The sequence below is a fragment of the Harpia harpyja genome, chromosome 9, assembly GCF_026419915.1.
Source record: "Harpia harpyja isolate bHarHar1 chromosome 9, bHarHar1 primary haplotype, whole genome shotgun sequence".
Lineage (NCBI taxonomy): Eukaryota > Metazoa > Chordata > Aves > Accipitriformes > Accipitridae > Harpia > Harpia harpyja.
The window spans coordinates 36,726,409-36,747,434 of NC_068948.1; the positions used below are offsets into that span (position 1 = coordinate 36,726,409).

Genomic DNA, 21,026 nt, shown 5'->3' on the forward strand with positions numbered 1-21,026 from the left:
GGAAGTTCTGTGCATACCAGAGTTTCAGGAATGAGTGTCAGAGGCAAAATTATTTCTGTATCTTATCACAGCTATAGGAACACCTTTATTATCTAAGGCTACAGTATTCTCTCCACAAAAAGCGATGGCTTTGACTAAGGTTGAATGCTCTTATGGGGGCTGTGTGACTTAGTGGGGACTATCCTATTGACATGCTTTTTCTTAGTCTTGTAACTTCATATTGACTACACAGTATGAGTAAATCGTTTCAGTTGCAAATTCATAACTGAAATGAACTAAATTTCTTGGTTGGCACTGTTTAATTGCATGGTTGTTAAATGAGAAAAATAATTTCCAACAAAGAGTATCAGTGCACTGATGTGCAAAAAAGTAGATAGTTTTACTATTCATGGTTTGGTTTTTTTGGTTGTGCAGTTCCAAGTAATGCGAAGTGCTTAGGCCTTGGTTTGTATTGTACTTCTAGGATTTTCATTGGTAACTGTTCAGCAGGAATAGCTTAATTTGTAAAGCAAGTAGCAGTTGTGTTGATGAAAGTTGATTTCAGATTTTGCATTACCAGGCGCAGAGTCAAACTAGCGCATATGGAAGAATTTGGATTAGCGCTGTGTTTTTTAAACTAACTTGTTCTGAAGCTTGTTCCTTTTCTTTGTGAGATTTAAATAAAGTTGTTGCTGTAATCCTTGCTCATTTGGTTGTGTTAGATGTATTTGCGTATGTACTTCAAGACTGGGCTTTGGGCATACTTTGTGATGTATGCTAGCATAACTTTCTAAGCATTCTTTACCTCTGGAAAGCTCCTGGAGTCTTGCATTTAGATGAGCCTCTATTCTACAGTAAACTCCAGCAGCTGTTGACAGTTCTGAAAAATGAGGGAGCTCTGTAACTTGTATTCAGTTCAGTTTTTTTTCTTTCCTAGTCTGAGAGAACTGTACCAACCTCTTCCTTCCACATGAAATCTGTAATGAAGAGATGCATAGGGTTTTTTGGCAAATATTTTGGTCTTTCTGATGTCATAGAGTGGTAGCTTTCCCTATTCAGTGCTTAGGATTTTGTATTTATTCCTAGTTAGGTATCACTTATTTATACCTGTATTCATTCTGATCTGGTTTCTGTCATTTGAGGTCAACAGAAGCGGAGCTAGGGCAGCTGTTTCCTTAGTCAGCTACAGAAAGGTAGGAAACGGTCACTGCGGACTGTTCCTTCTCCACATGGGTGCAGTGTTTGAACACATAGCCTGCACCATTACTGCATGCTTAATAATTGCTCCCTGGGCGTGTATCTTGCCCTTTGTGTCTAATCCTTTAGAAGGGGAGGGAAGGCTAACACAATGATCAAGCAGCTGATAGAGTAGATTCATGAAACATACTGCACTCTACAAAATATCAAATTATTTATTTATATAAAATATAATACACAACAGTTGTACACATGCACACACCCACACAGTACTTTACCACAAATTTAGGCCAGTTATTTTCTTTAATTAAATGTTACAATCTAGCACACGGTATCTTACAGTAATTTACATTATTATCTGAAGACACAATGGGGAAGCTTTGATCATTCATTTATAAACCTTCCATAAATTACAAAAAGAAAGGCAGTCTGAAAAGTATGTATAAACAGTAAAAACAATTTACAAATGGACAAGAATTACAAAATAGTAACAGCCAATGACTGCCATCAATGTGTAAGATTGTTTTTCTTGAGATGCCAATATTGCAATTAATATTTGATTATCACCTGTTGCAGCCTTTTTACTGGCTACGGCTTGTGTATGTAACACAGTTGTTCACTTTTTACTTTAGACATGCACTTCATCTTGAATCTGACATCAGCAATATGAAAATACCTTTTAACATAGGACTGTGCCTCCACGGGAAGAAAAGTTGGGGAGTAAAGGTTTTTTGTTGTAGAGTTGTTCGTTTGTTTGTTTGTTTGTCTGGCTTTTTCTCCCAGTAATTTAGAATAGTGAACCAGGAACTTGAAAACTGGAAGTTGTATGGTTGAAACTGGGTGAGTCTCTGAATAACTTACGCTGTATCTAATTTCAGTTTAGTGAAAATGTTGACAAAAGAAATTGATACAAGGGGGTTGGTTTAGGAAAAAAAAAAAAAGCAGCAAAAACCAGAAAGAAAGCATTTTGCACAGCACTTTCAAACTCCCAGGAGTTACATCAGACATTGAATGGAGTCAGTAACATAGTACTTGATCTTAAATTACCATGTTTTAGGGAATATGAAGACAGTTGAATACACAGTACATACAAAGTATACGCTGTATATTTATTAGACAGTACAAATCATTGTGCATTAATAAGGCAAAACATCAAGGCTGATTAAACTAGGAGTTTCAAGACCATTTTTGCTTATGATAAAGATTAGATACAGTGGGGTGATCTCTCTGAACCAGGACTCAATGAATAGTTTTCTCCCCCCCACTCATGGTTAAAGGAGACTAAAGGCTGAGATTTATCCAATGGAGTTGCAGGTGTTGAGTTGACTTCAAATAAAACCATGTTCTTCTGGTCTTAATCCCACAATTTTTTTTTTTTTTTTTTTAAGAAAAAAAGATATTTGCAACAACAAATCCACTTCCTTTTTTCTTGCTGTTTTGATTAAGCAATTCACATGATTCTACTGATGTCAGACTTAAAAATGCAAAGTTTTGGTAAAGTTGTACTGCATAGTCATGAAAGCCCTAGTTTTGACGTTTAAAAAAAAAAAAAAAATACACAGACTGGAAGCTTTACAAGTTGTCCAGGAGTACATGAATCATTTCACTGCACCAAGCTTTTTCAGTAGTTTCTTGCCTTTGGAAAGCAGCCCCTTTTTCTTTTTCGAGGACATATCCCTGCCTCTCCCGGGACTACCAGAACCCATAGGTGACGTAGGTGACCCAGAATGGAGATGAACTGTGGGGGATGGTGCTCTCCGTGATGTACCTGTATTCTCAGGAGGAACCTATTAGGTACATTGTTATAATTTATTGAATGTTTGAAAGCTTAAAAGCTATTATCATCAAGAAAGTTGGTAACATCACTTGTCCCATTACCCACTTAAACAAAAGGGCTGGTTCCTTTCTTCTTTGTGGCTGAAAATACCATATGGCCTTACAGAAAATACATAAATTTTGAGAAAAAGTATAGACAATAGAAAACACTCCAATAGAGCCCTGTTTTGGTTATACTTTTTTAAAGCAAGAGTTGGATACACTTGTTTTGCCATAGCTCTGGCCACAAAACCCAGAACACTGATTTGGGTTTTGCATTTCAGTACTCTGATAGTACGAAAATGAAGAGGGATACGAGTAGCTATAGACTTAAGAAAAATAGATGTGTTAATTACTACAGATTAGCAATCTATAGAAGCCAAACTGTTTTCAGAAGAAATTACTTAAAATGCTACATGATCACTTATATTTTAATGTCCTTTAAGTGCCTTTTCTTTAAAATTGGCTAGCAAACTTTATGTACATATTTGAGAAGATGGCACACTGGCTTAAAAAAAAAGAAAAAGAAAAAAAGAAAGAAGGAAAAAGAAAAAGCTAAAATGAACCTTAATCGCAATCAAAGAAAGCTTAAAGACCCTGACTGCTTGATGTATATGCTGCAGCTATGAGGTTGCTGAATGAAGGTGAACACTTGTACGATAGCTAGATGACAGCATTCCTAAATATTTTAAACAGCTGTTTTTTTCAGTCATCAAAAGCACTTGAAAGAAAATGCTAAAACTACTTATACTCAGCCTATCCTAACTACAGTGCCTGGCTGACAAAATGTGATACTATCAATTAAGATGATATTTTCATAATAGAATCCATGCCTTAGAGACCCCTGCTATCTTGTAGTTCAAGTTAAAACATTAGCAATTTACTGGCTTGTTGTGCAACAGTGAGTTAAGCAAAGGGGCTTCAAGCCTACTTTGATTTTAAATCAAGGTCTAATTCTAATGAAAAAAACCAACTTGGTAAAGCACCCCAACGTACACCTGAAGATACCATATATTTAGTCTAATGCATTCATTCAGTGAGCTGCATGTTTCATATTGAGACTTTTATTGCATTGGTAAACCAAACAGTTGCTAATATTTCAAATGTGCACTTTCTATGAAAATTCGAGTAAATTGTACCATATGAAGGGATTTTTTCAGAATTGTTGAATAGTTGGTCTTAGGCAAACTGGGGTATAATCGATTATGGAAAACACATTTTAAGGCAGACAATTGAAGTAGCTATATTTGAGTGTAATGAGTTTCAAAACCAACTATACCCTTGTAAACTACCATACGTATCGGCTTACGTTTCGGTTGTATGTTCTTCAAGGGTTGGCGGTGTTGTGCTTTTCTTTTGATATAGGAGCTTGGAATTTTTACATCCCAGCTTGGCTAACAATGCAATATGCAGCTTTTGTTTGTAGGGTAGTTAGACATCAAACTCTCCTTTCTATGTAAACATAAACATTTAGCTCATGAAGAAATATGTTCCAAATGTTGACCTTCATAAAGTGAGGTCTAATTGACTTATTTCTAAGGATTCCTTTTTAAAGGATTTGTCTCCTAAGAAAAAACTAAATTGACTTGACTAGATATAGTAAAAGCATACAGCCTATTCTTCTGTGGCCAAGGATTTTGGAGACATATTTCTTTTTTTTTTTTTCCCCCACAATTAAGTTTCAAGACTTGCATTAGATAGCCAGGTAGCTTTAATTGAAATCTCTATTGGTATCTTCAGTTGCTCACTTACGTGAAGGCTACATTGCCTTATTAAGGTGTGAAATGAACACTCTTCTTCTGTTTCCAAGCAGATGAGCAAAGAAATAAAAATATATATAAAATATATAATATATAAAAGTATTGCAGTGATGAAACAAAACCAAAAATGAGATACTCTAAACACGATTAGTCTTTCATAGAAGTCTCTGGGCAATTAACTAATGCCAGTTGGAATAGGAAGTCATAAGGATTAAAAGATGAACACTGTCAATCAGCTGTATTTACAATCTGTATTTAAAGGAATGCTGGTACCAGTCTTTCGTCCACAAGAACTTTTGCTTTCATCTAGATATTGCATGTAGTACGAGTAGTTTAGGAGCATTAGGAAGTAACTACTTTCACCAGGGAAAAGCTGCTTAAACTAAAATTATAATTGAAAGTACTGTAATGACTGCAATCAAATGGTAGATTTAGTTTCTTCATTTACAAATGTAACGAGCTAGCGGAAGGCTAATTTTTCTTTATGTTTTATATATTTGAGAGTTAATTTTAAATGGGCAAATGGATTTAAAATGTTAAACATAACGTCTAAATTATATGAGAGACAGAGTGGAATGGAAAGTAAAAATTTAAGCTTTTCTTATTCGGTTGCTTACCCTTTTTGCTTTTGTACGCATCGGTGTATCGTGAACATATCGTGAGGGTGCATCAGATAGATAGACTTCAACATCATCAGGCACTTCTTCAAGAAAGTTGGAAGGAACTAGCCCCTTTTGTCCATTAAGTTCACCCTGCAACATGATGAAAATTTCAGTAGATGTTTTTTACTAAAGCAAATGTAGGTTCCCAAGAAGGTAAGGAAATACTTTTGACTATTTCAGAGCCAGTGAGGAAGAGGGAAATAGTCATCTAAGGTCACTTGGGACCTTAAGAGCTGTCCTGGTTTAGGCTGGGATAGTTAATTGTCTTCCTAGTAGCTGGTATAGTGCTATGTTTTGGGTTCAGTATGAGAAGAATGTTGATAACACACTGATGTTTTCAGTTGTTGCTAAGTAGTGTTTATACTAAGTCAAGGATTTTTCAGCTTCTCGTGCCCAGCCAGCAAGAAGGCTGGAGGGGCACAAGAAGTTGGGAGGGGACACGGCCAGGACAGCTGAACCAAAGGGTATTCCATACCATGTGACGTCATGTCCAGTATATAAACTGGGGGGAGTTGGCTGGGGGGTGTGGATCACTGCTCAGGAACTAACTGGGCATGGGCCAGCTAGTGCTTAGCAATTGCATTGTGCATCACTTGTTTTGTATATTCTGATTCTTTTATTATTGTCATTTTATTATTGTTATTGTTATCATTATTAGTTTCTTCTTTTCTGTTCTGTTAAACTGTTCTTATCTCAACCCACGAGGTTTACTTCTTTTCCTGATTCTCTCCCCCATCCCACTGGGTGTGGGGGGGGGGTGAGTGAGCAGCTGCATGGTGCTTAAGTTGCTGGCTGGGGTTAAACCACGACAAGAGCTTATGCACTTTTGAAGATCACGAGAGCTAGCGTGTGCTATGGAGAGCAAGTGAACCCCTGCGTTTTTTATCATCAGTGCACAATGGAGAAGCAGGAACAGAATTCCCAGTTTCTGGACTTGGGTCTGTAGGACTGCAGCGCCATACATACATGTGGTGCTAGGCTGCAAACCTAAAGGCACTTCTGAGATGATAAAATTATTTCTTTGGGTCTGAACTTCTCAAATGCATCTGACAGAGGCAGCTGGGCCTGTTTTCTATGGCCAATACACCATGGAAATGGAAAAGGCAAGTACAAGATGCAGACTGGCAGCTACTATCAACTTGAAGACAGTTTGGCTGGGCAAGCAATGCTGGAATATTGTCTCCCATGATTACACTCTTCCTCTTCTTAAAGGAATGACAAAGTAGTATGATCAGTTAACTAGTGCTTAAAAGACTACTGAACTATTTTATTGATATATTTTAGTCAAAGAACCTTTTATCGTAGGGACAGGCTGTATCTAGGTCTTTCTCCCACATTAAATGCCTTACCCATTAGAAGTCATTCGCATGTTCATATCGATACATGTATGATCAAAATACACGTTTTCCAGCAAACTAAATGAGGCAAATATTACTTATAAAATGCCAGAGGCAGCTCTGAGCTGGATGAACAACAACTCTTAAAGACAGGTGCTGAAGTAGCAAGAGGGAACCTTCAGTGCAGTATGATCTCGTCCAACCAAGGGAGCTTCTCGGGTTCTGCTACAGTCCATGCAGGAGCTGTGAGGCCGGGTTCGCATCCCAGCTCTCTAACTCATGCTCCCAGGTACAAAATGGGAGTGGTGATGCTAACCCCCATTTTGGCAGTTCTTCCAGGCATGCCAAATTAGGATCACAGCTATTCCCACAACAGAACAAGCTGGAATTGTGACCTGAAATCCTCCAGGCTGTCATTTAATCATTCCTGCTAGTGAAGAGTGCTCTAACAGTTTGTAGCAGTTTGAAGTGACCAAACAGAAGCCAACTTACATAGTAAAATCCATCTTCATCAATTTCACCAAAGACAGTAATAATGTCCCCTGTGCAGAATGTCAGCTCAGCCTGCAGAAAAAGGAACACATGACAGTGCATGTTTTGTTAGGCAAAGGTTAACATTCTCTTTATTAATAGTAAATACATTAATATTTTTCCCTCTCCTTTATGTTAAGATACAGGTGGTGAAACCGAATTGAACTTTGAGAGGAAAACTTTTTAAAAATTTTTTTTTTCTTTTTTTTTTTTGTTAGCTTGCTAGATGTGGCACTTCCCAGCTAGGTTCTAGACACCCACAGGACTCCCCATGACAAACGAGCCAAGTGCAACCAGACCTTGGAGATTGCTGAACTCACTCATCTGCGCGAAGCCTTGAACAACCTGAACAAACTTTGAAGCTTTGAACTACATGGCTTCAAAGGTCCCTTAAAGTCAATTCTGGGAGGAGGGAAGAAGATGTAGGGCCTGGACATGGTTCAGGTCTAGGCTCTGTACTGAGCTGAGTGCTAGGACTAACTGATACAAGGACAGCTGAGACTGCTCTTCCTGAAACACAAAGTTCCTGAACTAAAGTTGTGGAGCTATACTGGATTCCGTTCAATACAGGCTTCATAGCAGGCATCTCCAGTCTCTGATCTGCAAACAGTGTATTGGGCTCTTTTTTAATTGCCTGTGGTTTAAATGTAATTTAATTAGGGGTTTTTTTTTAACTTCTTTTTAATTTCCTTTGGCCATGGAAAGAGAGAGAACAAATAACATGTTTGCAATATATCTGTACAATTTATTTGATTTGTTGCCCAAACTACTTTGAAACACCATAATTTAGAACCAGATTTGGTTCAGTGAGAAATACAAGACAACTCTGGCTGAGTTTTAAAGTATCAAGTCCCACATATTTCAAAATTCACTACTACTCTTTAAAAAAATTCCAAATTGTTCTACAATTCACCAATTAAAAAAAATCATTTTAAAGGATAACTGAGGAAGCTCCTAGGTATGCAGTATTTTTTTTAGAGCTTTGAGTGTCACCTGCCTGACATTCTTACCACAATGCATATATAAATGAAAACTGCATCAAATCTTGATCAAGGGACTCAGTTACCATGTAACATCAAAGACAATGTAAAAAGTGATTCTGTTGTTGCTGATAACAAATACGGAGAGATGGGAGACTGCATGTAGGTAAATGGAAGATAAACCCATACTGAAGACCTAGCTAATGATGAGCTGGTTTTTAAATGAAGATCTACCTAATGCTCAGTTGTTTAAGATAGCCTTACATTGTTATAAAAAAAAAAAAAAATTACAGACGACAAATTCATGAAAGGTCAGATGCATCAATTAAGAGAAAGAAATACGATATATTATGAACACTGTTCTACTGCGCTTTATTGTTCTAGTTTGGGTTGTGAAGGAGGGTTGATTTTTGGAGGACTTGTAGGTTACAGAGATTTGAAAGCATGCGCTGCTATGAGCTTGTTGGCATGAGCTAGGACTCTTCTCAAAAATAATCGTGTTCTTATGTGGAAACACACAAAGGAAATTTGAAAACAATAATTGGAAAATAATAATTCCCTACTGTTTATAACTCCATGCTTTTTTCCTGATAGGCTTTTGTTATATACATATGTATACACATGCATTGCACAACATATATCCATAGCTGACTATATAATGTATTGAGCCATATTAAATAAATCCTACAAAGGATATTCCTTGATTTTGTTTGAACAGGAACCATAAAACTACTTGTACAGAAGTCCTAAGCTTGTCATCTACATCTGCCTGAAAACACTTGACCAATGTTTGTAAATTTTTTTTTTTTTTTGGCACATCCACTGCAAATGTATAATAATGCTTCTAAATCCCCGCTAGGTTATGGCTCCATAAATGGTAAACACAGCAAACAGTTATGTCAATACCTCTACATCGACGTTAGGAGAACTTTCACGTGGATCATAATCATACAGTGCCACCATCCTTCTTGTAGGCACTGAATGTTGTCTCCCACTGCGTCTGTTTCTTTCTGTTCCAATCACAAGGAGAGGAAGGGAAGGAAAGCTATCAAAGTTATTTTGAAAAGAAAAACAAGGTCCAACTTTTCCCTACCTCATTTTCACAACAGTGCAGTAACAGTGTCAATATTTCTCTAGCATAGTGATAAAAGGTCACAGATTACCAAACCTATTAACACACATAAAGGTTTCAAAACAGCATGTACGTTTCATAAATAATTTAACAGTTGGCTTGCCCTCCTTGTTCTAAGCCACTGAATCCTCTGAACAGTATTTATCTGCAAAACTAACGTTCTGAAATTTTCAGCCATTCTTGGTTGTAAGAGTCAGAGGTTAACAGGGTATACAAAGCCCAACAGTCAAAATTCGTGTTTGTCTCGTTTCATTTCAACTTCCACATTTACTGTCTATTCCCCCCCCCCCCCCCCCCCCAATCATAAGGAATTTTGTGCCTGGGATTATTCTTCAACTTTCTGCTGGGAGACTGGAAGGAGAAATGGATGCTCTGAGCTGTCCCAAGACAGAAGAGGCTACCCATTATGCAAGTGGTTTGCAATATTTTCAAGACTAACTACAAAAACACATCCTCAAGTACTGTTTAATTTTACAAGTTTCCTTTGCGGGGAACAGAAGGAAAGGAGTAAAATTTGTAGTTTCCAGGAGCCACGTGAAATGTTTATTGATTGATAGTAAACATTTACAGAGAAGTCCAAACTGGGCTTCATTTTAAATTTGAATGATACTAGCATGATTCTTGCGGATGACTGCTGCAGCAAGAGAAACATGCTTGTTAGTGCTACTTACAGACAGGCATTGAGGGCAGGTCTGATGAGCGTTATGCAGTGTGACAGAGGAGACCTGGGGTTAGGAGGCACCCTATGATTGTTCCGGCAGGAGGGTGAACATTAAAGGTTCAGCTAATGTAGGAGCCAATACTGAGTGTAGCATGCACTCACAGCTGTCACATCACCCACCAGCTGACACTGAAGCATTCAGTCAGAGGAGATCACTTACTTTTGCAGTGGGTGGTTTGGAGTTATTTTCCCAGGTACCAATGCAAGGGATTTACACAGAACACAAGGAGAGATCCAAAATGAAGGCACGGACTGTAACAGACGCGGGACCCGATCCCCCTGATTCCCCAAAGCCTGGATCAACTGATACCTAAACGATTATCTGAGAGTCGCACTTTCCACTTTGAAGTACCTCTCTGGGGCAAGACAGTGCCCGCTGCTCAGGGTCAAGGGTGCCTCTATGACCAAGAAAAGAATCCAAAAGGGACCCTGTACCTGATTGCTATGTGACAGTATTTTCCAACTTCTGGTTTCCAAAAGTTTAAAGTCATAAAAAAATAAATCTAGACAGCTCAAATCATTTCAGCTAATTTACAGCTTGAATCAAATTATTGGTTCTTAGCACAGACCTCTTTTAGACTTTCTGGATCTGCGGTGTACAGAGCGTGTGCTCTCTTTGAAACGGTCACAGTTGACTTCAGGAAAGGAATGCATACAAATAAAAGAAGAAAAGATATGAAGCTGTTCAAAGTTCTGTTTTTAAGGATTTAATGTGGGCAAAGGATTAAGAAAAATATAGTCATATGAACACAGCATGTAAAGTGTCTGATAGGACATTAAGAATATGAGTAACAATATGAGACAGACTGGCAATTAGAGCCTGCTTCTGCTAAAAATCCACGTGGGCAGCCTCTGTGACAGTGAGGGTCTGAACATGTGGATCTCTGCTATTCAGAATTTGTATTTAGTTTAAAATTAAGCCAAACTAACTATTCTTTCCAAATCCATTAGTAAGAGTGTTTGTTGTTTTTTGGTTTTTGTTTTTGTTTTTTTTTTTTAATGGCTAACAATTTAAATCCATATTAAAACACATGATGCTTTTAAGTGCCAAAATATTTAAAGGTGAACTGCTGGGGGTAGGTTGCTAACAGCTCGCTCAGAAACATCCCAGAATAAAAAGAATTGCTTAAAAATGTAAGGCAGGGCAACGTTTCTGTCACCAATTGCCTCTCCCTCTTTCCAAGTTAAAAGACTTTCTGATTTCTCAGCTCTTTCAGGAGACACTGCCAGTTGAGCACAACAAAAAAAATGCAATTATATTTGCAAAATATGACTGTTAGACAGCCAAAGTATTCAAATTCTGGGGACCTATGTAGATTAGTGGTTTCATTTTCACAAGTGTTCTGTATCAACAACTTGCTGACTTTGATAAGAACTCAGAGCACTGAGCAGGACTTAAAGCAGTCGGTTTCAACCGTGGCTGTTGAGGAAGTTGTTTTCTGCACTCACAGGTGACCTCATTGCTAGAAGTAGAAATATATTTAGATACTTAATCCCATCAGGCCTCCAGTTGTGTTTACAGATGTACCTAAAGCAGGTTAGGTATCTTCAGACTATCTAACAGGTATCTAACAGACTTCAAATGATGCAGACCCATGCTAAAACGACTACTTGTGCAGAATACCGCTGTAGGCAGCCAACCCATTCAGGCACATCTGTAGGTCCCACTCTGTGCCTCTCTCAAGTTTTTGTCCTATGAATGTATAAGTGTATGTGCTATACCTAGAGCAGCAGATGGGCAGTGGGGTTTACAAGTGCATGCAGGTGGGAGGATTTGTTGTATTTATGTGGCGTAAGTAAATAAACACAGAGATTTGAATTAAGAACTCAATTAAGCTTTTAAGAACTTAAATCATCCTTCCCTTTCATGGACAATGGAGAATTTTAAAATATCTCAATATCTTAAAAAAAACAACAAAAAAATAGTTTGTCTCACATTTACTAATACATTTTGGAAATGATAAGGTTTTACTCAATCTAAGAAAACAATTGTGGAAGATTTCTTTGGTTTTTTAGCAACCACTTTTACAGTTCACTTTTAAACAGGACTGAACCACTTCCAGCCCTTTATACTCTCTGAAACATGTTGAAAATTTTAAAACATATTGAGATAGTTGTATGAAATTTATTTTTAGAAAGAAATCTAAGTTAAAAGATACTTGCATTGTGTATCTAAGTACAACATTGAACCAGTGATGTAACACGAGCAGTTCATAACACAGAATTGTTTGGCCAAACTCAGGTTTTTAAAGGGTTTTTACTGCAATATCCAAAAAATCTCATAATATGTAGTGCTATCCCAAATGACATTACGCATAACCCTTTGCCACCATCCCTTTAAATTATTGGTAAAGTAGGAAAATGTAGAAGAGTAAAAATAACAACAAATAAGTGATTCTTTTTATGCTTTGCAGCAGTGAGCGTATCACAAAGCACCTCAGCACAGCACACTCCAAAGCACAGGGATCATGTTCTGTGTCTAGAAATCTTTGAGGTGACAAAACCGATTTTTTTTTTGTAAATAAGAAAAGAAAGTAGTGAGTGGAGTGGTGAAGATACAAGTCCTCATTTGCAGCAAAAGATGTGACCGACATTAAGTATTAGTTGAATAAATTCATCCAGATACTGACACAGAATGTATCCCATGGTGTAGTAAATTGCTGTAAAATTTAGATGCATCTGCATATAGTAAAAACAAAAGGCAAAGCAGATCCAGCCAAGTTAATAGCACCCAAAAGTTAGGAGAAGTGAAGCATATGTATTTTCCCTTACCAATTTTCTCAACTGGTGTGTTCAAAGGAAGAAAGCCTTGTTTTAGCAGCTGATCCATCATCTCTTCATCATCTGCTTGGATCTCAGAGACCATATTACATGGGATAAGGCCAATTCTTGTACAGGTTTCTCCACGATAGAATCCATCAGCATCTTTGTCCCCATAAACCTGTTATTCAAAGAGTGATGATGGTCAATAAAGGTTTTAGCATTTAGGAATTTTAATGCAGGCTAAATGGTTACTAAAGCATAGACAGATGACTACAGTTTGGATGTGGAATTATAGTAGGTTTTGACTACTCTGGCTTATGTTACGAAACTGGAATTGTTATGTTAATTTGAATTATGACTTCAGATATATAAGCAGAATTTGGACTTTTTTGTTAGCAGTGAAATGCACAAAAAGTGAGAGACGGCACTGAAAGTCATCAGTTTCTCCTTGTGCTGAGCCAAAAGTATACTTAATGGTTTACACTGATTTTTATGGAATTATTCACATGGCACCATTTTTGGTGCCATGTGAACTATATTCAAAATGAAGCATTTGCAAAACTGTGCCAAAGTGTTGTTATTTTGAATAGAACAACTTGTATATGATCAAGAATGCCCATCTAATACTGAACATACTTGATATATGTACTTACTTAAGCTCTGCTATTGTCTTTCCAGAAAACATGAATTGAGGCATAAAAATAGCATGAATTTTCATCAATGAGAACAGGTAAATCCAAAATTTCTCTCTAAAAATGTAGTCCATTCATAAAGGCTACTAACGACACAAAGGCCTAGATCAAGGACTGTACTAAACAAAAATTACGTTCTTAAGGCCAAACTGATGACTGAGTTTAGATTGTTCCTTGTTTAGGCTCAATCAATTGTTTTCTTTCTTTTCTTTAAAAACAAACAAACCCCCCCAAACCAAGCCCTGCAGTTCAAATCTGAGTTCATTAAAAAAGACCGTTGAATTGCCTCAACTTTCTAGATCAGGAATGTTTTTCAGTTTTAATCGCTATGTATCCATGACTTACCCGGCACCACTACTACTTCACACAGTACAGCATACGTGACCGTAACACATGTACGGGACAGACTTCATACAGCTCCTGGTGGAACTGACCGTTCACCATCCCCATGGCTCAGGTAATGTACAAAAAGTATTTTGAAAATGCAGACTAATCCATCTTCACAACAATTTGGTAAGAAATTCAAAGCAGCAGGTCACATAGTAATCACTGTGGTCCCAAGTATAAAATAAACATCACAGAGTAAATATCTGATGTGGAGTCTCTCTATACTTTTCAGTGCCAAACATGTACATATTTGTGAAGAATTAAAATACCTGAGTGAAATGAACATTTCTTGCAAAGAAAAATAATTTCTTAAACAAGTTCCATATTTTTCACATAAATCTTATATAAGCAAAATCTTATATAAGCGAAATATCTAACAAAGTATTTAACATTAAAAAAATTGTGATTTAGGGTACAGATATTTGTGTTAGGATCCAGTCCAACACAGTGGAAGGCAGTCAGTATTTTAACAGCTTAAGTTACAATTTTATCTTTGCAAAGGCTAGTGTAACAAATGACTCTATATTTTTTCAGGTTCTGTTTCAGATCACACTTAAATCTCAAATTACCCTTGGACTACCAGCAGCTGTTCCTTCTGCCTCTCTCATTTCTGCCCATTTTGTACCAGATCAATTAGATACAAAGCTGCAGGAGGAGATGCTTACATTTGCTGACGTGACAGAAAAATCTGCTAGCTTTTTAAAATCGGAGCGACAAGCTGAACAAATTTGCCTCGCAGCTGCACAATCATAAGATGAGGCAAGCTGGGATAGAGGGCTGGCTAAAAACATTGACAGAGCCTAACACTGTCCCTGTCACCTGGAATAGGGCTGACCTGTCTTCTGCACCCTGTTTAAAGGCAGCTTGTGTATTTTACACCAAACAGTCAGAAAAGGGAGTGGTTTTCCCAGTTTCAGAAGAAGATGACTCTGGAAGAGAAATACCTAACTTCTGGACTTTAATTAATCTTGTTTACTAGCTAGGAGTGTTCAGCATTTAAAAAAATACGGCAGCTCTGGTACGTGTGAAGGTACAACGCTAAGCACTTTTGGGGTACCTTTGCAGGAAAGATATCCTTTTTGAAGCAGTTTTGCCTGCAGGTTTGTGGCAATGGACATACGGGCCTTCAGAGTCACAATTCTGGTCTTGGCACCCAAATCTCTATTTAAGTCTGGCCCTAACTATCTAGCAACTTTGAGATTTTTGCCCATTACCTAATTATTTTTAGGCTATTAGCACTAGATATTAGATTCCAGATCCAGTGAGATTTACAGCTTGAACCTCTGGAGGAAAAAAAACCTTGGACTCCAGTCACACAAGTTGCTTTTGCCACAGGGAAAAAAGGAGAGCCTGTTTGTAAAACCGGGTCCTTCGTTTCCTTTGTTTTTAGATCCCACCTTAATGATCTGTCCTTCTTTAAATGGCAGCTCTTCTTCTGCAGCATCAGGATTTGGGGACATTGTCAGCGGATCGTAGTCAAAGAGTGCAACAAATATTCGAGTAGAAATATCTTCTGTGCCAGGATCTGTTTCTGATTCTTCGTAAATATCTGGAGAAAGATGGTCATGACCACCATAGCCATCTATGAAAGTAAATTCAGAAAAGAACATTTCAGTAATACAAGTTGGCCTCATCTTTCAACTATTCCAGTTAATATTTTAAAAATATTTGGCATTTCAGTGAAAAAAAAACAATAATGCATGTCCTGTTAAGCTTAGTGTTGGTTTGTTTTTTTTTTTAATTGGCAAGTTGTTTTTTTAAAAAGCATATACAATCTGCATGCACTGAATGTGATGCTGATCCCCTACACCACACTGACATTTACACATGTGAATCCAGCTCAGGTAAGAAAGCAGTTTTTGCTAGGTTTACTGGAGTTTGCCATAAATTAATGAAGCATGTTAAGAGTGACATAATGATGAATCTGATAGGCTTTATCATTACTGCAAAAATAACCATGCTTTGGATCCACCTGTTTTCCAGCACAGCTGCTTCTGCTCTTCATGGACACAAGAAAGCACATCCCAGCTGTGTTGACATACCATCTTTTGGGTACCAGGTTTAAAACATGGTTATAACCTCTTCTCTCCAGACAGGCAAGAAGAAATATATTTCAGTAGTGTTAGTTATTGCAGGGTTGGAACTACACTGCCTATGATTTTGTTTAAACACAGTCAATAGTTAACATAGCCAGCAATGCCCCAAACCAACGCAAACACTAACAAGATGTGTTAAAATCCAGGAGAAATGTTTAGCTATGACTGTGTTTAACCGTAAGCTCACTAGGAAAGATCATCCATGAATATCACAACACTTGACACTGCACTGAACTCTGTCCACTGCAGGGTACCAAATCAATTAGGACATAAAAAATGAGAATTGACGTTTTTGTCTCATTTATCTTTCAGACTCTTCAAATGACCTGGAGAATGCGTTTAGCCCATGATTCAACAACATACTTAAGGATGGACTTCAGTAAAACTGAATTAGAGAATTAGGCCAAAATGGCTAACAATGAGTGTTTTGAATGATGGGTTTCAAAGGCTTTTAATTTGGTTTTGAAAGAGCATGTGGCAGCGCTTTCCCCCAAAATAGGCTCTTTCAAGACATACAAAGTTGAAGCCCCCCAAAAATAAAGCCCTCAAAATCACAAGCCACTTCTGAAAAACTTGGCTTATTGTGCAAGTCCCGCTAACTTCAGTAGGAGTCACGTACTTTTGTTCTTTGCTGAATCAACACTTATCATCCAGTTGATCATTCCTTCACAATGAATAAATTGAGAAAGCGATGTTATGAAGTATGATGAAAATGTTGTTCAACTATATAAAAATTTTTCCAAACAATTTTCATATTAATACAACTTTTACTGTAACCACCTCTTACAAATTAAAGACTCCCATTTTTGGTAATAGTTTGAACATTCAATATGGAACATTTTAGAAAAAATTCTATTAAATTTTTGCCTCTACATCAGATGCATTTTATTAAACATTTGATATTTTTAAACTACCAGAAAAAAAATTTCAGAGCATCACAGCTTTAAGGGAACAGCTACTAACTCTTGGGTCCAGAGCGCAAGAAAGAATGTGAGTAGGGAAAAAAATGAAGAACAGCAAAAGGGCAGGGAAAAATTTCAGCCAAGAAGCTTTAGGCAGGCACAAAGCACAGAAAGGAAATGTGGGAGAAGGGCACATGTGGGACAGAAAGCAATGGGACACAAAGGATGGGATTCCTCTCTGTTCTGTTCTCCTCCCACAGTCAGGTTGCAGTCATTCTGTGGTTCATACTCAGACCCACCAGGCAATGTAAAACAGGTGGCTTAAGGGGTGTTTTGGTTTTTAAATTAAAAATACCGATTTTTGCATCCAACTCCAACTGTAGTTAATGGGGGTTAGGTGCAAACATGAATTATGGCCAAATGTATCTCTGTTAAAAACACTGGCCGGTACAGTCTGACTCAGGATAGTCATGTTTGCTTCAGTGAACCAGAAAGCAAATAATCTCTAGATTAGCTCATTAGCCCCTTATTCTTTCAAGAGGTACATACGTATATCATACATATACGCACACATATAATTTTGTGTATGTAAAATCTTAGTCTCTGGATGCAGCCAGCCAGATTCCCAACTGATGTATAGTTGCAACCACAGCTGCGCTGAATTCACTAGATCTACACCAATACAACCGGATCATCAGCTTGTGTGTAAGAAGTCAGTCAGTCAGATCTGTTTGCTTGGAAGCTCAACATTAAATTAGGATTTACCTAAACTTTCAGGGCCCCTTTTGTTTCATTTCAGACATCAACAAAATCCTAATGTGTTTCTTAGCTCTATATATGGCGTGGGCTGCTTTTATGGGTTAAGTGTTAGACACTTCATTTTACTGTGTTATGAACTATGAAAACTGAGCTGTTGATCATGTAATGATTTCTATGTTGATGAAGCAACAAATACTATCAGTAGTGGGTATAATTGCCTTCCTCGTGTAATACAAAAGTTTGTCATTATGGTGTAATTATTCCTAAAAATAATAATAATTTTTGTCTTCACCAAGTAACATAGCCAAAGTCCTGTGTGGCCATTGATAAGACCCCGAATCTTCGGTTAGCCCAAGCCATAAATCTGAATAACGTTTGGTAACTGCTTCCTATTAGAGGACCCTAATAGGGTCGTGATATACCAGCTACTCTTTGTCCCTGCCCAGTCTACATGAACCGAGTGGAAATGTGGTCATTTGGATGAATGGTCGTTCGGGTGTATACAGTAAATACTGACTGGCATTAGTAGCAGCATAGCTTCACAGAGGTTCATGCAATGCAGTGTGCTTGGACTCAGTCGAGTATGGAAAGGTGGCTGCACAGCAGTTTCAGGACAGAGGACTAAGGGCTGTTTGTCCCTTACAGCTGAGCTGGAGAAACTTACCTGAGAGCAGACAGGACTTAAGAGCTAGTTCCCCTGGCATTCTGCATTGCATGCAATGTTGTCATACAGAAACCGCACTTGTTAACACGCAGCTCTAAAATGGGTCTGTCATAAAGGATGAATAATGTTCGGCATACCGTATCTATATTCAGAGGCCATGGTACGCTGCTGAGGCCATTTCTTGTGTCCACCAATGCTGCGATAATAAGCTTCTTCTTTTACGGGTGAAATATTTCCCTCACTACCTGACCGAGACCGACCGCCTTCACTGTTACTGTCCATTGTAATTTCTATGGAGAAAAAGGGAATGATCTATTAAAACATATTGTATAGTTGCCTTTGCGGAGGCTCCTGCGGGCAGGCTTTGCCTACCCTTTTTTTCTGACTTGCATAGAGTAGGAAGGCTAAACCCTGCATAAGCTTTGCCAGATGTCTCAGCCTCTAGAAATCCTTCTTCAGCAGGGGAATCACAGAAATGTGTATCTCCTTTTTTTAAAGCATCTGAATTTTGTGCTTTTTAAAATTCATACAGTGTAAATATTGCTTGTTAGCTCTTTGGATAGGAATGATCTTTTATTATGAGGTTTAAACACTCCTACCTGCCAGATCTGCAAGGTCAAGAGCACTGTAAACTGTGTTTCACCTTCTAAAGTATCAACCTAAAAACAAAAATTAATTAATTTACTTAAATCCTACCTGAAAGAAGATACTAATCTAAAGTATTTATACCTTAATGGAGAAAACACCTCAAAGAATTTAAATTCTGGTACATTTTGGAGAAAGTTTTTACCATTGGGATCCTAACGTCATTACAATTTTGAAGCTCTTTCCCACTGATTTAACCTCCCAGACCTGCCTTAAGAACTTTCCATCACTAAAGTGACCTGTTAGCTGAATAACTCAGCAAAAATTCCAGGCATACATGTAAAGGAATAAGCTGCTGCCAAGAAATTTGGAATCCACATTTTTGAGCTATATGCTGAGGCCAACAACAGTTTCATGTATTTAAGCAGTCTTAAGTTTTGGCTCAATCAATCATATTTACTTTCTTTCCTTTTATTTTACTCTGCTTTTCACTTTGTAGAACTACGTATTATAATGACACATAACTTTTCTTCAAAAACCATACTTGCAGCCCTTATTCATGGGAAACTTCCTCTGTCAGTAGGAGTTCTGAACAGCGGGTTTAAATTTATACAATGCTCTACTCTACATGCTTTTTGATGCCCTACTTTTACCACATTTTATTTATCTGAACTCTTGATACACTTCATATCTCTAGATTTTTTTCCAGCAGGCTTACAGGAAGCAACTTTTGTGCAGAGTTTTATCAAGTGTTTATATTTGTTTCACTTAAAGTGATTTATTACAGTCTGATGCTGAAAGTAAGAAATATTGCATACGTATCTTTCAGCAATCTTAATCACTGGTCTTTTAGTCAGATATTAGGACTCTTGAACTCTAAACTACATAAGGCCTTTCAACAGCTTCAGAGCAAACAATTTTTTTTTTGTTAGATACTGTACATAACGCTCAGTAGTTTGCTTGTTACCAGCATTAGACAATATTGTAATTTATTCCTAATGGAACTTCCCCAAAGAGCATTCGTGGATTGTACATAATACAAAATACACTAATTCATTCTTTAAGTTACACTGAAAGAAATAACATGTGATTTTATTTTCTATCTAATTATCTGTTTGAGCACAGATTGACTATGAGAAATTAATTTTTTTACCTGATTCCTAAGCTATTGAACTACTAAACAGCTAAGTCATTACTTAATGGTTTCTGTGTCCTAACTTTGTTGACAGAAAGTGAGCTCTGATGAATTAAATCACTTCCCTTACTTTTAATTAAAATGAAAAGTAAAAGGAAACCCAAAGGATTAATTCAAACAAACATGTCTACTCTCTCACTATTCATAAAAAAACATTTCAGCAGATAATATAAAAGAAAGAACTTAAATACAAAACTTGCTTTAAGTAGTCCAAACATAAACCAGAAATCTTTACTCCTGAGAAAAAAAGGCTGCTTTCAGAGAAAAATAAAAAGGACATGAAAATCTAACAGTCTTCACACCGTCATCCAAAAGCTACTTGTTTCAGCTAACAATAACCTGTCAATGGAAGCACAAGAGCCTCCTTGGAGCTGATTCTCCCCCATGCCATTTTCATACCAGTGTAATTCCATTGACATCTGTGAAGATTATCCTGGTTTACACCAGGACGTGGGATGAGAATCAGCCTCTGACCACTCATGCTGTATTGAAGACACTAAGAAAGTTTCATGAATTACGGCTGTGTGTGTTTTCCGATCTACAGTTTCAATAATAATAGTTACTATCTACTATATATCAAAATAATTGTGCCCACTAGAGGGATTTTGCTTTTTATTTACAGTACAGGCATTTTACTTTGATTCTATGAAAAGGGAAAATATTTAATATTTATAAATAAAAGCATTCCTTAATGATCAGTCTCTTTCCTTCTGATAATCCCCATTTGTAATGTCTCTTATTCACATAAATGTCAGCTGAGAATTGCCTGACACTGCTTCCTTCTCCTCGTCACGATGCCTACAGTATTCACAAATTAAAGTCGAGGTTAGGGACAGGAACTGGACAACTTTACATCTTCATGGAGTAAA

The 21,026-nt window shown here is 37.4% G+C and overlaps 1 protein-coding gene across 21 annotated transcripts in view; it reads right to left on the bottom strand.

Moving 5' to 3' along the window:
* Positions 1–1,373: 1,373 nt before the first annotated feature.
* The window catches only part of RIMBP2 (RIMS binding protein 2), a 116,866-nt gene continuing 97,213 nt past the window's right edge, over positions 1,374–21,026 (bottom strand). For 6 of the 21 annotated variants that reach the window (XM_052795667.1, XM_052795659.1, XM_052795650.1 and 3 more), the window contains 8 exons: positions 18,515–18,667; positions 15,354–15,538; positions 12,887–13,055; positions 10,684–10,749; positions 9,168–9,271; positions 7,243–7,314; positions 5,369–5,503; positions 1,374–2,963 (listed from right to left, as the gene is read on the bottom strand). In XM_052795667.1, the coding sequence (XP_052651627.1) occupies positions 2,775–2,963; positions 5,369–5,503; positions 7,243–7,314; positions 9,168–9,271; positions 10,684–10,749; positions 12,887–13,055; positions 15,354–15,538; positions 18,515–18,667 (1,073 nt within the window). In that variant the 3' untranslated portion in view covers positions 1,374–2,774. Of the gene's footprint in view, positions 2,964–4,215; positions 4,791–5,368; positions 5,504–7,242; positions 7,315–9,167; positions 9,307–10,683; positions 10,750–12,886; positions 13,056–15,353; positions 15,539–18,514; positions 18,668–21,026 lie in introns of those variants that run through there. The other 15 variants (XM_052795658.1, XM_052795657.1, XM_052795663.1 and 12 more) reach the window with 10 other exon arrangements.